A 14,406-nucleotide genomic window follows, 5' to 3' on the forward strand; every position below is an offset into this window, starting at 1 on the left:
TCAAGGGATTCTCCTGCCTCAACCTCCTGAGTAGCTGGGACTACGGGTGCATGCAAACATGCCCGGCTAATTTTTTCTATTTTTAGTAGAGATGGGGTTTCACTCTTGCTCAGGCTGGTCTCGAACTCCTGAGCTCAAGTGATCTTCCCACCTCAGCCTCCCAGAGTGCTAGGATTATAGATGTGAGCCACCGCACCCGGCCCCCACAGTGTTTGTAATGTTGCATTTTCATTGTCATTCAGTTAAATCATTTTCTAATTCATGATTTATGCTTTGACTCATGGGTTTAATTGCCAGATAACTGGCTTTTCTATATGTTTTATTTTTATTCATTTTTAACTTAATTCCATTGTGGACAGAGAACACACTATGAGTTTTTAGTTTTGCTATCTAGTTGCTCTGTTTTATGAAGGTATCTGGGGAGATTTAAAAACTATGCCGCCATACCATCTCCCCAATATACTCCTAACAATATCTGCTTTTAAGATTTTTTGCTTATCTTCAAGAGTCTAAATGCATCCAAAAGGACCTGAAGTACATCATTCATGAATTTAATTCAATAATGAATTCAATAGTTTATTATGCTTTGAAATATATTTCTTCATGCTGGCACAGAACTCTAAACCCTTCCTTCCCCCAACTCCCAAGCTCCTAAAAAAAAAAAAAAAAGAAAAGAAATATTTCTTTATATATGATCTAGAGAATTACAAATACTTACTGTTATTTGCAAGAGTGAGTCCAATAAATGAGCAAATTGGGCGAATTATCTCAGGTTTCATGCAATTTATTAGCCACTGATTAGCATGTAGAAAAAGTGAACAGCAAAATACTTGATTTTCATCTGAAAGGAGACAAAGTCAATCATGTTTTAATATGACATCAGTTTTCAGATCAGAAAATACTGGTTTTCACTTGTTTTTATCTTTATTTTTATATTTAAATATTAGAGATAATTACCGTTTTGAGGATTGTTGACACAAACACACAGAGTACTACATACTGAAGACCACAACTGATAATTCTGGAAAACATTTTTATCTAACAAATTCAACTCATATTTTGAAAGAACTGTCCTATTGGGTTAAAAAGAAAAGTAATTAATACAAATGTGTTAAGGTCTTAAGTAATGAATAATTAACAACAAGAAATTTATATTTGTTTACCTGAACAACTGTGACAGAACTGTAATACAACCTGTTTCTCTCACAAGTGTTTGTCCAGTCCCTTTAAAAAATAGCCATGTATTACATGAATATGATTTTTATTTAGAAATAATTTTACAGAAATGAAAATGATATTTAGGTAGTATTTTAATAATTTTTTTTTTTTTTTTTTTTTTTTTTGTGAGACAGAGTCTCGCTCTGTTGCCCAGGCTAGAATGCCATGGCGTCAGCCTAGCTCACAGCAACCTCAGACTCCTGGGCTCAAGCGATCCTCCTGCCTTAGCCTCCCGAGTAGCTGGGACTACAGGCATGTGCTACCATGCCTGGCTAATTTTTCTATATATGTTTTTAGCTGTCCATATAATTTCTTTCTATTTTTAGTAGAGACGCGGGGTCTCGCTCTTGCTCAGGCTGGTCTCGAACTCCTGAGCTCAAACAATCCGCCTGCCTCGGCCTCCCAGAGTGCTAGGATTACAGGCGTGAGCCACCGCGCTCGGCCAATAATTAACTTTTAAACCACTTTAAAGTATTACAACGTGTAAAACAGAAATACAGTAGATAAAAATCTATAATCATTATAAAAATACACTACTTAGAGACTGACAGCATTCAAATTTCCTCTAAAACTTATGAAACACTTATTTTGCTTCATGGTTCTGTGTTACAATACCAAAATATGTTCCAAAAGAGAAAAATATGAATTCAATCTTTTCTAGTTTTTTCCAAAATAAAAAATATAAAATATAAAAGCATTTTAGGCCGGGCGCGGTGGCTCATGCCTGTAATCCTAGCACTCTGGGAGGCCAAGGCGGGTGGATTGCTCAAGGTCAGGAGTTCGATACCAGCCTGAGCAAGAGCGAGACCCCGTCTCTACTAAATATAGAAAGAAATTATCTGGCCAACTAAAATATATATAGAAAAAAATAGCCAGGCATGGTGGCACATGCCTGTAGTCCCAGCTACTCGGGAGGCTTAGGCGGTAGGATCAGGTTTGAGGTTGCTGTGAGCTAGGCTGACGCCACGGCACTCACTCTAGCCTGAGCAACAAAGCGAGACGCTGTCTCAAAAAAAAAAAAAAGCATTTTAAATGCCTATAAAACTTCTAACAATTTAAAGAATTAAAATAAAGCAACATTAAAAAATAACATTAGCCTGGGCAGTAAGTATGCAGGAACACTCTATACTATCTTTGCAACTTTTCTGTAAATCTAAAATTATTCCAAAATAATAACCATTGCTGGCTGATACAGTAAACATTGTAACTAAATGGTCAATTCAGTGCAAAATCAACTAATTCATCAAATACTTCTTTTTTTCCCTTTAAAGCTCTTACTTTACAACATTCATTAAGTAGTACAAGTCACTTTATTATTTCTTAAAATTAATAAATAGTGAATGATTAAAAATATGCTATTAATTCCCTTTTATTTAAGGTTAGTATTTCTCAGAAGTTAATGAGATTAAAAGACACTGATATAAAGACTAAAAGGATTAATAATGACTGTTACAATTTGTTATTTAAGATGTTTTTAAACATTCATAAAAGAATGTACTTACTATTATTTGAAACCAGAACCAAAATAACGTAGACAGACATTCTTTTCAAATTTGTGTTTGAATCATTAGATAAGAACCAAATTAAATCTTCAAACAACTCTGAAGTGCACAAAGTTTGCTGACAGTAAACTGAAATATAAAATATAATTTTAGTTTCAATTAATTAGCACAAAAGTTTTAAAATGTGCTGAACAAAATACACAGTTGCCAAACTGGGGATAGTTCCCAACTACATCTCATTTAATTGACATTTATTAGTCATACAACAACATTTCTGACAAACTGATATATGCTTACTCAATTAGCAGACAAAAGAAACAGTATCTTGGGCCTCCCGCGGTGGCTCATGCCTGTAATCCTAGCACTCTGGGAGGGCTAGGCGGGAGAATCACTTGAGCTTAGGAGTTTGAGACCAGCCTGAGCAAAAGTGAGACCCCATCTCGACTAAAAGTAGAAAAATTAGCCAGGTGTGGTGGCGCCTTCCTGTAGTCTCAGCTCAGGAGGCTGAGACAGGAGGATCCCTCGAGCCCAGGAGTTTGAGGTTGCTGTGAGCTAGGCTGACACCAGGGCACTCTAGCCTGGGCAACAGAGTGAGACTCTGTCTCAAAAACAAACAAAAAAACAAAACTTGAATAAAAAAAAAGTTTATAAAAAAAAAGCAGTATCTTAATCAAAAGTACTTGTATCTAGGCTCCAAAACACATATCAAAATCCCCTAGAATTCCAATAAAACCTAACTAAATAAAAAATTAAATAGTCTGACAGAAAATTGTAAGATGAGTAACAAAACATTGTAAAAACAATTTTTAAAAAAGTCAGAAACCTGCTTTAGAAAACAGAAGGACAAACAATATTTGTGCTATTTTTGAGATTTTTCTAGAAATAAAAATCTCTTCAAAAATCAAAAATGATACCACCTGACAGTAAGGTTTTATGATAATCATGCAATAAGCAGATTTTATAAAAATAATTTGAACATAGTGAAATAATCAACATTTTATCCAGTACCTAGAACCAGCTATTAGACCCTAGCATAGAGCTTGGATCTTAAAATGTAACGAAGAAATATTTAATGAATGAAAATATAAGAACATAAAGTTGGTTTGAGAAACCAATGGTTTAGATTCAACCTCATTTTAGGTATCCTGCAGAAAAGTGTTCTTGCCAACATAAATTTCTCTACCTAAAACATATTTACCCATATATAAGATGGTTGTGGGTTATCTTCATCTTTTGATTAAAGTACCTGGATAAAACTATTTAAACATGTAAAAAAGAAATTTAATTCTAAAATTATCTTTGAATAATTTGTTAAAGTATAACACAATGCTTGAAGGATAATGAAATGAAGTATATTTTACCATCTTTTTCTGCAATAGCTCCTAACGTATATAATGCTGCTTCTTTTACCATGCTATGTTCACTTGATTTTGCAAGATTTTTTACAAACATCAAACCGCCAATTTCCCGAAAATAAATACCTGCATTACCTGCAGGGTGAGCAGATAAAACAAAAATAATACTTGGTTATTCTTCTAGGAATAAAATAAATCACAGAAGAAAGCAACATATCATGTAGAGTAACTGAGTAGAAGATAAGGAACTATGCATATTTGCTGTATCGCTGTATAAAGAACCATAACAGAATCACAGATAAAAATTCACTATCATATCTTACTGTTTTGTTGACAAATTGAATGAATAGTGACCAAAGCTTCCTTTTGTGAAAAAGGGTTGTCCATTTGATACTTTAGACACTCCAATAGTAAGTTCAGGTCAGTCTTCATTTCTAAAGAACAAAAATTTCATCTTTTAAAACCGAAAGTTTTCTTTCAAAAATTAACCAGTCAAATTTCACTTTCTAAATACATATCTTTAGAATACTTGACTTTTAAAATAATAATCATGTATTACTTTTATAATGTAACAAACAATAAAGATGTATAAAAGGATTTATTTGTTTGTTTGTTTTAGAGATGGAGATCACACAATGTTGCCGAGGCTGGACTCTAACTGAAACTACCCTTTACAAATCAACAAATGGGTCCAAGGCAAGAACTGTTGTAAGGGCCTAAAACTCTGCAAAGGCACAGGCCTAGCTAAAAATAATGATAATAATCAGCCACTGTCCCCCTGTTGTTTGCTTCTCTGTAATTACTATTCTGGAGTGACATAGCTGGTGGTCATGAAGATTCTTAATAACTTTCTCCACAGATAACATCACCTTTTTGAAACCTAATGGTAGTTTCTGAGATATTGTCCAGGCCCCACATTCCAGTGATTGGCTGACCCAAACAGACCAGAGGCCCATACAAAGAAACGGACTCAACTGGAATTATGCCCCCCGCCCCCAGGAACTGACTCAACACAAGAAGATAATTTCTACACTCCTATAATTTGGCCCTGAACCTAACCAATTAGCAAACTCAACTGCCTAATGCTTTGCCTGCCAAACTATCTTTAAAAACCCCATCTCCCAAATTCTCAGAGAGGAGGATTTGAGAAATTCCTCCCGTTTCCCCGCTTAGCGCTCTGCAGAATTAAACCCTTTCTCCATCGCAACCCTGACTGCCTCGGTGTATTGGCTCTTCTCTGTGCAGCGGGCAATACACAACCCAGTTGGAAGGCAACAGAACTCCTGAGCTCAAGGGATCCTCCTACCTCAGCCTCCCAAATAACTGAGACTATAGGCATGTGCCACTACACCTGGCTACAAGATGTTCTTGAAATAAAAGAACTTAAAATGAACTTCTTAGGTTCTTTGGTTTTCCTCTTGCATGAAATATAGGAACAGAAAATCTAAATATTATTCTCTTTAAGTAAAGCCATACTGGTTTAAATATCTGCCATTAGAAATGAAATGAATGAAAATACAATATAACAGAATTTGTGGGATGCCACTAAAGCATTATTTAGGAGGAAACTTATAGAAGAAAGATCGCAAAACAATGACCTCAGCTTCCACCTTAAGAAACTAGAAAAAGAGGGGACCCCTCAGTTGGTGCTGAGCCTGTGTTCCTAGGTTTAAGGGGGGAAAAAAGAAACTAGAAAAAAAGATTAAATTCAATGTAAGTAGTAGAAAGGAAATTTAAAGATTAAAGCTGAAATCAATGGAACAGAAAACAGAAAAAAGAGAGAAGGTTCTTTGAGAAGATCAATAAAACTGATAAACCTCTAGCCAGACTGATTAGGAATAAAGAAGACAAAAATCACCAATATCAGGAACAAGAAAGATCACCACAGATTCTACAGATATTCAAAAGGTATTAAGAGAGTATTACGTACAACTTCATATCTACAGATTCAACAACTTAAGGTGAAATGGACAAATTGCTTTAAAGACACAAGTCACCAATACTCACCCAAGAAGAAACGGATAACCTGAATAGTCTTTTATCTATGAAAGAAGTTGAAATCATACTTAAAAACCTTTCCATAGAGAAAACTCTGGGCTCAAAGGGTTTCATTTGTAAATTCTACCCAACACTTAAGGAAGAAATAATATCCACTCTACAAGTATTTTTCCAAAAATTTAAGGAATACTTTCCAACTTATTCTCTGAGGTTGGTATTACCTTTATACCAAAGCCATTACAAAGAAAAGGACAGACCATTATTCCTCATGAACATAGATGCAAAACATCTAAACAATTTTAGCAAATTGAATCCAACAATATTAACATAACAATACGTCATGACCAAGTGGCTTTATCCCAGGAATGCAGGATTGATTTAAGATTTGGAAAAAAAAAAATCAATGTAACGTAACAAATGAAAATTAAAAAGGAAAACCTTTTGGTTATCTCAAGAGATGTAGAAAGAACACTTGATGAAATCCAACATCCATTTCTCATTAAAGGAAAACACTCTGAAAACTTGGAATAGAATGGAACTTCCTCAACCTGACAAAGTGTATCCATCTAGAAATGAAAACCCTACAGTAGGCTGGGTGTGGTGGCTCACACCTATAATCCTAGCACTCTGGGAGGCCGAGGCAGGAGGATCCCTTGAGCTCAGGAGTTCACCACCAGCCTGAGCAAAAGCAAGATCCCGTCTCTACTAAAATTAGAAAAAATTAGCCGGGCATGGTGGTGCATGCCTGTAGTTCCAGCTACTCAGGAGGCTATGGCAGGAGGATCACTTGATCCCAGGAGTTTGAGGTTGCTGAGAGCTAGGCTGACACTATGGCACTCTAGTCCAGGTGACAGAGCAAGGCTCTGTCTCAAAAAAAAAATAAACAACCCAATAAAACAGTGAGCAAAGATTTGAACAGATACTTCCACAAAAAAGATGTATGGATAGCAAATGAGCACACAAAAAGATGCTCAACATCATTAGTTATTTGGGAAATGCAAATTAAAACCACAAGGAGATACCATTATATGCCCAACAGAATGACTAAAATTTAAAAGACTGGGCCAGGCGCGGTGGCTCACACCTGTAATCCTAGCACTCTGGGAGGCCAAGGCAGGAGGATTGCTTGAGCTCAGGAGTTCAAGACCAGCCTGAGCAAGAGAGAGACTCCATCTCTACCTTAAAAAAAAAAAAAAAAAAGAAAAGGAAAGAAATTAACCAGACAACTAAAAATATATAGAAAAAATTAGCTGGGCATGGTGGCGCATGCCCGTAGTCCCAGCTACTCGGGAGGCTGAGGCAGAAGGATTGCTTGAGCCCAAGAGTTTGAGGTTGCTGTGAGGTAGGCTGACGCCACGGCACTCTAGCCTGGGCAACAGAGTGAGACTCTGTCTCAAAAAAAAAAAAAAAAAAAACCCCACATCTAAAATTTAAAAGACTGACCATAACAAATGTTGCCAAGGATGTGAAGGAACCAGAACTGCCACATACTACTGGTGAATATGTAAATGGCACAGACTTTGAAAGACAGTTTAGCAGTTTCATTAATTGTTAAATATCACTCCTAAGTATTTACCCTAAAGGATATTTATGTCCACACAAATATTCATAGCACCACTATATGTAATAGCCCAAAAGTGTAAGCAACCAAAATGTCCACCAGCAGATGAATGAACAAATCATGGCCTAACTATACAATGGAATACTACTTAGCAATAAAAAGGAATTAACTACAGATACATGCAGCATCACAGAGGAATCTCAAAATAATTATGCTGAATGAAAGAAGCTACCTAAAGAAAGAATACGTACTGTATGATTCCATGCATTGAAAAAATGCAATCTATCTATGGTAACAGAAGGCAGATTAGTGGTTGCTTAGGAAAAGAGGGTCTAGGAAGGGACTGGAGGGAGCAATCACAAAGGAGCAGGAGGATATGTTCACTATCTTGATTTTGTTGATGCTTGCATGGCTATCTACATGTAAAACTTATCAAAATGTAAACATTTGTTCACAAGAAAACAGCAAAGAAAACCATCTTCCTATAAAATTCTTTTTTTTGAGACAGAGTCTTACTCTGTTCCCTGGGCTAGAGTGCCATGGCATCAGCCTAGCTCACAGCAACCTCAAACTCCTGGGCTCAAGCAATCCTTCTGCCTGAGTCTCCCAAGTAGCCTGGGATTACAGGCATGCGCCACCACGCCCGGCTAATTTTTTCCATATATATATATTTAGTTGTCCAGCTAATTTCTTTCTATTTTTAGTAGAGATGGGGGTTTCGCTCTTGCTCAGGCTGGTCTCGAACTCCTGAGCTCAAACAATCCACCCGCCTCGGCCTCCCAGAGTGCTAGGATTACAGGCATGAGCCACCGCGCCCCGCCCCCTATAAAATTCTTTACTATAGACTTTAAACAATTTCTTCTCTTGATTTTAAGGATTTAAATAAAACTGTATATAGATTTTTGCATAATGCTTGAATTAACATTCAGATTTCTGAAAGATATAGGATGAAGGGAGGACAAAAATATAAAAGAGCACACTAAAAGAAACTAAGATGTATTGTCAATCAATACGGTAGTCTTCCTCTTGAAAGAAATTCAACTGGCAATTTGTTTCAATGAAATAATTCATGATACAACTTGTTAGTAAAAATCCATAGTACAAAGGTTATCATCAAGCTGTCTTTGAGCAAACATTTTTGATATTTTATACATTAACAGAAACTATAAGGTAAGTTTGAAACTGTATGGATAAGTAATAAGCCACATCAACAACATGCCAAAGAAAATTTTTTTTTTTTTTTTTTTTGAGACAGAGTCTCACTCTATTGTCCAGGCTAGAGTGAGTGCCGTGGCGTCAGCCTAGCTCACAGCAACCTCAAACTCCTGAGCTCAAATGATCCTCCTGTCTCAGCCTCCCGAGTAGCTGGGACTACAGGCATGCGCCACCATGCCCGACTAATTTTTTTTTCTATATATATTTTTAGCTATCTATATAATTTCTTTCTATTTTTAGTAGAGATGGGGTCTCGCTCTTGCTCAAGCTGGTCTCGAACTCCTGAGCTCAAACGATCCGCCCACCTCGGCCTCCCAGAGTGCTAGGATTACAGGCGTGAGCCACCGCGCCCGGCCTAAAAGAAAATTTTTTGATGGGGCATGGTGGTTTTCAATTCTAGGCACAATGCAGGACACAAGAAACTTCTCCTTCTTGTACTTCTCCATTCCCTTCTGTACTCCCTTCTCATACTTTGCTATCTCCTATCCTAATCCTTCCCTATCCAGCCAAAGCACCTATTAACATCTACAACTATCATGTTTCACCTTCGTTTTATCTTCTCTAGGCTAAGCAACCAAGTTCTTTCAATAATTCCTGAAGAAAATAAATAGCAAACAAATATTGAAGTGCATACGATAGCAAAAGCACATGCACTAAAAGAAAATTTGAAAAGCTAGACATAAAATTTAAAACTTTTGAGCTTCAAAAGATACTATAAAAAACGTGAAAAAGCCCAGTCTGGAAGAAAACATCTCCAAATCAGATATCCAATAAGGAGCTTGTGTTCAGAATAAAGAACTCTTAAAATGCAATGATAAAAAGATAACCTAAATTAAATGTATGAAATGGATTTGAATAGATACTTCTCCAAAGATAGACAAATTGCCAATAAGTATAAGAAAAGATGCTCAACATTGTTAGTCATTAGGGAAATGCAAACCAAAACCACAATTATATACCATTTCTCCCTGTTACTAAACAGCTGACTGACAGGAGTTGATGGATAAATACGCTTCACCCTTTGGCTGGGATGACTCTGAGGAACATGACTCTATAGTGGCTTCCATAATTTCCTCATAGGATTAAGCTCCAGTTGCCCATAACAGCAACTCTCTTGATAATGTCCTCTTCTATCTCCCTTTTCCCTATCTCACTTCCCAGCCAGTGTTTCCTGGGATCACTTTCTCAAAAAAGTACTTGCACTCAAATCCTTGTCTTGGAGTCTACTTCTGGGAGGAACCCAAATCAAGATATAAAATGGAAGAGTGAGATGTGGTACGAAGGTTGGAGATTTGATAAATGGAGTGTCATAAATGGTTTGAGAGGGGTATCACCAACAATTATCCCTACGTCTCCAGTTTCAACTTCTTCCTCTCCAGAATCTCCATTCTTTCTCCATATATTCTCCTGTCTCTATATCCCTTTTAAGACTTCCTTGACATTATAACCTCCCTCTAGCTACTGCCATAAATCTTTAGCCAGGCTTTTAAAAAGAGTAAGCTTTCTTCAGATTTTCATTTCCCACTCAGACCTAAATATACTACAATCTGGCTAAGATCTATTAAATTTACTATTAATAAAACTAATGACATCCCAAATGCAAAATTCAGTGGATAACTCAGTCCTCATCTGTGACATCTGACACTGATGCTCTTAAGCAATCACTTCCTCATAAAGCATTCTTTTAAAGTTTCCAAGATACCGCATTCCTGACTCTTTTCACCTTTCTAAAATGTTTTTCTCAGTCTTTTTTTAATGGCCCTCTTCCTCAGCTAAACCCTTATGTGAAGGTATTCATTAGGGAACACTATTCCCCATCCTTTTCTCCTTTAGTATTTCCTCTCTGGTTAACTTCCATGCCCACAGATTAAGTTTCCATCCTTCTGAGGACAATTCTGAAATCTGTACCTCCAGGCATACTTTGATGGTGGTTCTCTCTGGTTCCCACTATTCTTGCATATGGTGCCATTAAATCAACTATTACATGGTATTGTAATTACCAGTATGTCTTTTCTCATTAGAATGTCAGTTTCCTAAAGCCAGGAATTATGTAACAGGCACAAAGTAGGTGCTCAATATTTATGTAAATTACTGACAGAGTAGGTGCTCAACGTTTATGTAAATTACTGATGGACTTTTTCATTTCCTGGATCCTGTCATAACATGCAGTATAGACTACAAATTTAAATCTTATTCCATATATATGATCCATGAATTTCTCACCTTGTATTTTCTTTGTGTCCTCACTTTCCATGCTTGTCTGTATTCTATTTCCTTATATTTCATCTATAAGATAAAGGTATTTTCTCAGGTTAAATCAATGTTTTAGAATGTCAGAGATATAAATGCAAAGGATAGGAAAAGAACTGTTTTCCTGAAGCCAGAAGACCAGGGGTTGAATCTGCAACTTACTAAATGTGTGATATTCGGCAGGTTGCTTAAATTCTGAGGCTCAGTTTCCTCACCTGTAAAATAGGAATGATATTCCTACTTCATAGGGTTGTACAAGAATTACACTTGAAAACATACATAAACGCCTCTGGCACTTGTAAGCACTATAAGCATTCAACAAATTTTATTTAAACAAATGAACGATTGGGTGACTGAATCAAACTGGTTCTCCTCTGGTCACTTAATCCTTATTTTTCCTTCCTGGAAATCATCCCATAGTTTCAGATTGAGCACCCCACCATGAATGAGAGGCTTAAAAGACACAAACATACATGCATGCATGCATGTATACACACACTCTTTAGATATGCATTTCTCTTCACAAGTTAAGTGAAAAGACGACCCTACTAATGAACTATCTCACAAAGAAAATATCTAATTCGCTGTCTCCAAGACTGACCACAGAGGACCTTAACCTGCTGTTTTTGAGATTAATGGCCTGTCTTTTAAGATTAACTAACCTCCTGAGGAGATGTTTTCACAGCATCTGAAAACAGCTGAGCAAACAGAAAGGAGGGTGTAAATCCTCCTCTACATTCACCAGACCTGCCAGGCCAGGTAAGTGAGTCTCTGGGAGCAGAAAAAAACAGGAGAAATGGGCACCTGACATTTTACAGCTGTCTCCTGCTAATTAGCCTACAGCAATAATTTTTCTTGACCCCTTTACAACCCACCAATAAAAAGTCCAAGCCGCTTAGCCTCAGCACAGACACTTCCCTTTTTTTATGTGCCATGCCCTCTCCCTTCTCTTTTTCTTTTCTCTTTCCCATCTCTCTGAGAAAGTAAAATAAACTTTTTACTTCTTCATAGCCTAATCTTTGTATTGAGAATGCACCTTCATATGAATTCCCACCCTAACACTAAGCTTAATACTAAAACTAACAACCTGTGGTTACTTTCAGCATGTTATTCTACCATTAAGCTTAAATCTTTGTTTATATATCATTTGTTAGAAGAATTTTTAAAATAACTGGCAACCCTGATATAGCCTCTCACATGCCCTACTTTAAAATGTTAAACTGATTTTTAAAAAAGTGAGTGCAATTAACTTCTTAGAGCAACAAATCAGGATTCACAGAACTCTAAAATTCTTACTTACTCCAACATCACATTGTTAAGGAGAAATACCCAATTTTCCTTTTTATTTTTTATTTTCATCCTAACATGAAAACAAAATTCCTAAGCAAAAAAAAAAAAAAAAAAATGTTTTAAAGAAATAACAAATGTGACAATATTTTATAAAGTAATATACAAATATATTATTTTTGCCATTTTTAACCTAAATATTCCATTAAAAAATAGGTATATTATGGTACATCCACAGGATAAGATATTATTACAAGAATATTGATATTTACTAGAAACGTTCAATAGCAAGAAAAAATGCTTATGTTACAAAGTTAACCAAAAAGAACAAGACTCAAAATTTTACCTACAGTATGATCCCAATTAGATAGAGGCAAACATAAGACTGGATGGAAAGACAACCTATTAACACTTGTCTTTAGCTGGTTGTTCTCATGGGTATTTTATTCCGCTATTTTTTACAATGTTTATAATAGCTTCTAACATTCAGTAAATACCTATTGTAGGCCAAGCTCTGTTCTTTACACCCTATATTCTTTTCAGTCATCACCATAACCCTTGTGAGGGAGCTATAAAGATGAACATAAGTGAGAGGGTAAATGATTTGCTCAAGTTCAACTAGTAAGTTCCAGGGTTGGAATGGGAACCAAGAGAATCTGAGGCCAGGGCCTACACCTTTATCCTCTTATTATACTGTCTCCCATATATAAATACATATTACCTTTGAGAAAATGGGTTAGGATCTGGAAAAAAAGACTAGATTAAAAAAATAAACTGTTAAAAATGGACAACTGTATCACATGTGGGTGTTTTTGCTTTACAAGGGAGCTTAAGGACTAGTTCCTTAATTTTAATTAGCCAACCTGTTCTGCTTTTAAGTTAATTTTTAAAAGAAAGATAATGTATACTAAATTATCTAAAACTAAATGTCCTGAAAACTAAATGTCCTGAAATTGAAACTGACACGCACAATACCTTCTTTTCCTCCTTTGTCTTTTTTATATTCTTTTCTAAAAAATTATTAATTTGCACAGTAAGATAGTTTGCCAAGTACCTGGTAGCATTAATACAAATCATCTATTTACTAGTTAAGTACTTTAAAAATCCACACCAAAGGACAAGTCATAACTTTCAAGGGACTGATAATTATAAAACTACATTTTAAATTATAAGTATAGTCTATTCCCAAGAACAAAAGTATCTTCCAGATAAAGCAGATTATGAAAATTTTTCAGTAATTTAGTGAAGAGATGCAAATTGCAACGAACAATGTGATTTGAAAATTCTTTACTGTATTCTCACAGGTAAAAACACAAGGATTTTTTCCAGATAACAGATGGAGCCTATCTCACTCACAGGTTTCACCTCGTCTACTCCCCGAAACAGTACTGTTAACTCTGATTCAAATTTCAGTAAGAAAACTAGCTAAACATGACTCTTTTACCTGACCTAGAAAACATTCACATCAAGAGCATTTTTTTTTTTTTTTTTTTTTTTTGAAACTTACATATTACCCCGAAGTTTCAGAACGATAAACCGCTTCTGCGTAAGGCTGGCAGGACTGAAAATCCCACCACTAATTCTTGTCACCACTAAATTGTTGACGGTATATACCCAGCTTGTAATTATAAACTCCTTTAAACTAGGAAAGGCAAGGGAGAAAGGGCAAATTTTGTTACAATAGTTTAAATGGATTGAGAAATAGCAGTCATTCGGGTCCCAGGAGTCAGTTCGCTCTACCGTATTAACACCCCCCGAGTCCGTAGATTGGAGCGTAAGTCCCACCGCCCTATCTTACAAGGCAGCAGACACCATCTTTCCCAGGAGGGAAGGCCGACTCCGCCCCACTTCCTCAGTTTCTGCCCAGTAACAGCACGGTGTGGCTCACCTACAGAGCAAGAACTCCTTTTGAGAAGCTCAGGTGGTCCCTCCAGACTCTCCTCGGCCAGGGTTCTCACTACCTGCGAGGGGCCAGGGCGCGCGTTAAGGGCGCGGGTCTGTGCGGAGGCCCAGGACTCGG

At 36.5% G+C, this 14,406-nt stretch overlaps 1 protein-coding gene across 1 annotated transcript in view; it reads right to left on the reverse strand.

Moving 5' to 3' along the window:
- TERB1 (telomere repeat binding bouquet formation protein 1) overlaps positions 1-11,103 on the reverse strand; it is a 40,203-nt gene extending 29,100 nt beyond the window's left edge. The window contains exons 1-7 of the mRNA XM_069456404.1: positions 11,073-11,103; positions 4,399-4,509; positions 4,082-4,210; positions 2,721-2,849; positions 1,164-1,224; positions 958-1,073; positions 719-841 (exon numbers count right to left, since the gene is read on the reverse strand). Coding sequence (XP_069312505.1) covers positions 719-841; positions 958-1,073; positions 1,164-1,224; positions 2,721-2,849; positions 4,082-4,210; positions 4,399-4,509; positions 11,073-11,103 — 700 coding nt within the window. The remainder of the gene's footprint in view (positions 1-718; positions 842-957; positions 1,074-1,163; positions 1,225-2,720; positions 2,850-4,081; positions 4,211-4,398; positions 4,510-11,072) is intronic.
- Between the last annotated feature and the right edge of the window lie 3,303 nt (positions 11,104-14,406).

The sequence above is a fragment of the Eulemur rufifrons genome, chromosome 23 (genome assembly GCF_041146395.1).
Source record: "Eulemur rufifrons isolate Redbay chromosome 23, OSU_ERuf_1, whole genome shotgun sequence".
NCBI classification, from domain to species: Eukaryota; Metazoa; Chordata; class Mammalia; order Primates; family Lemuridae; genus Eulemur; species Eulemur rufifrons.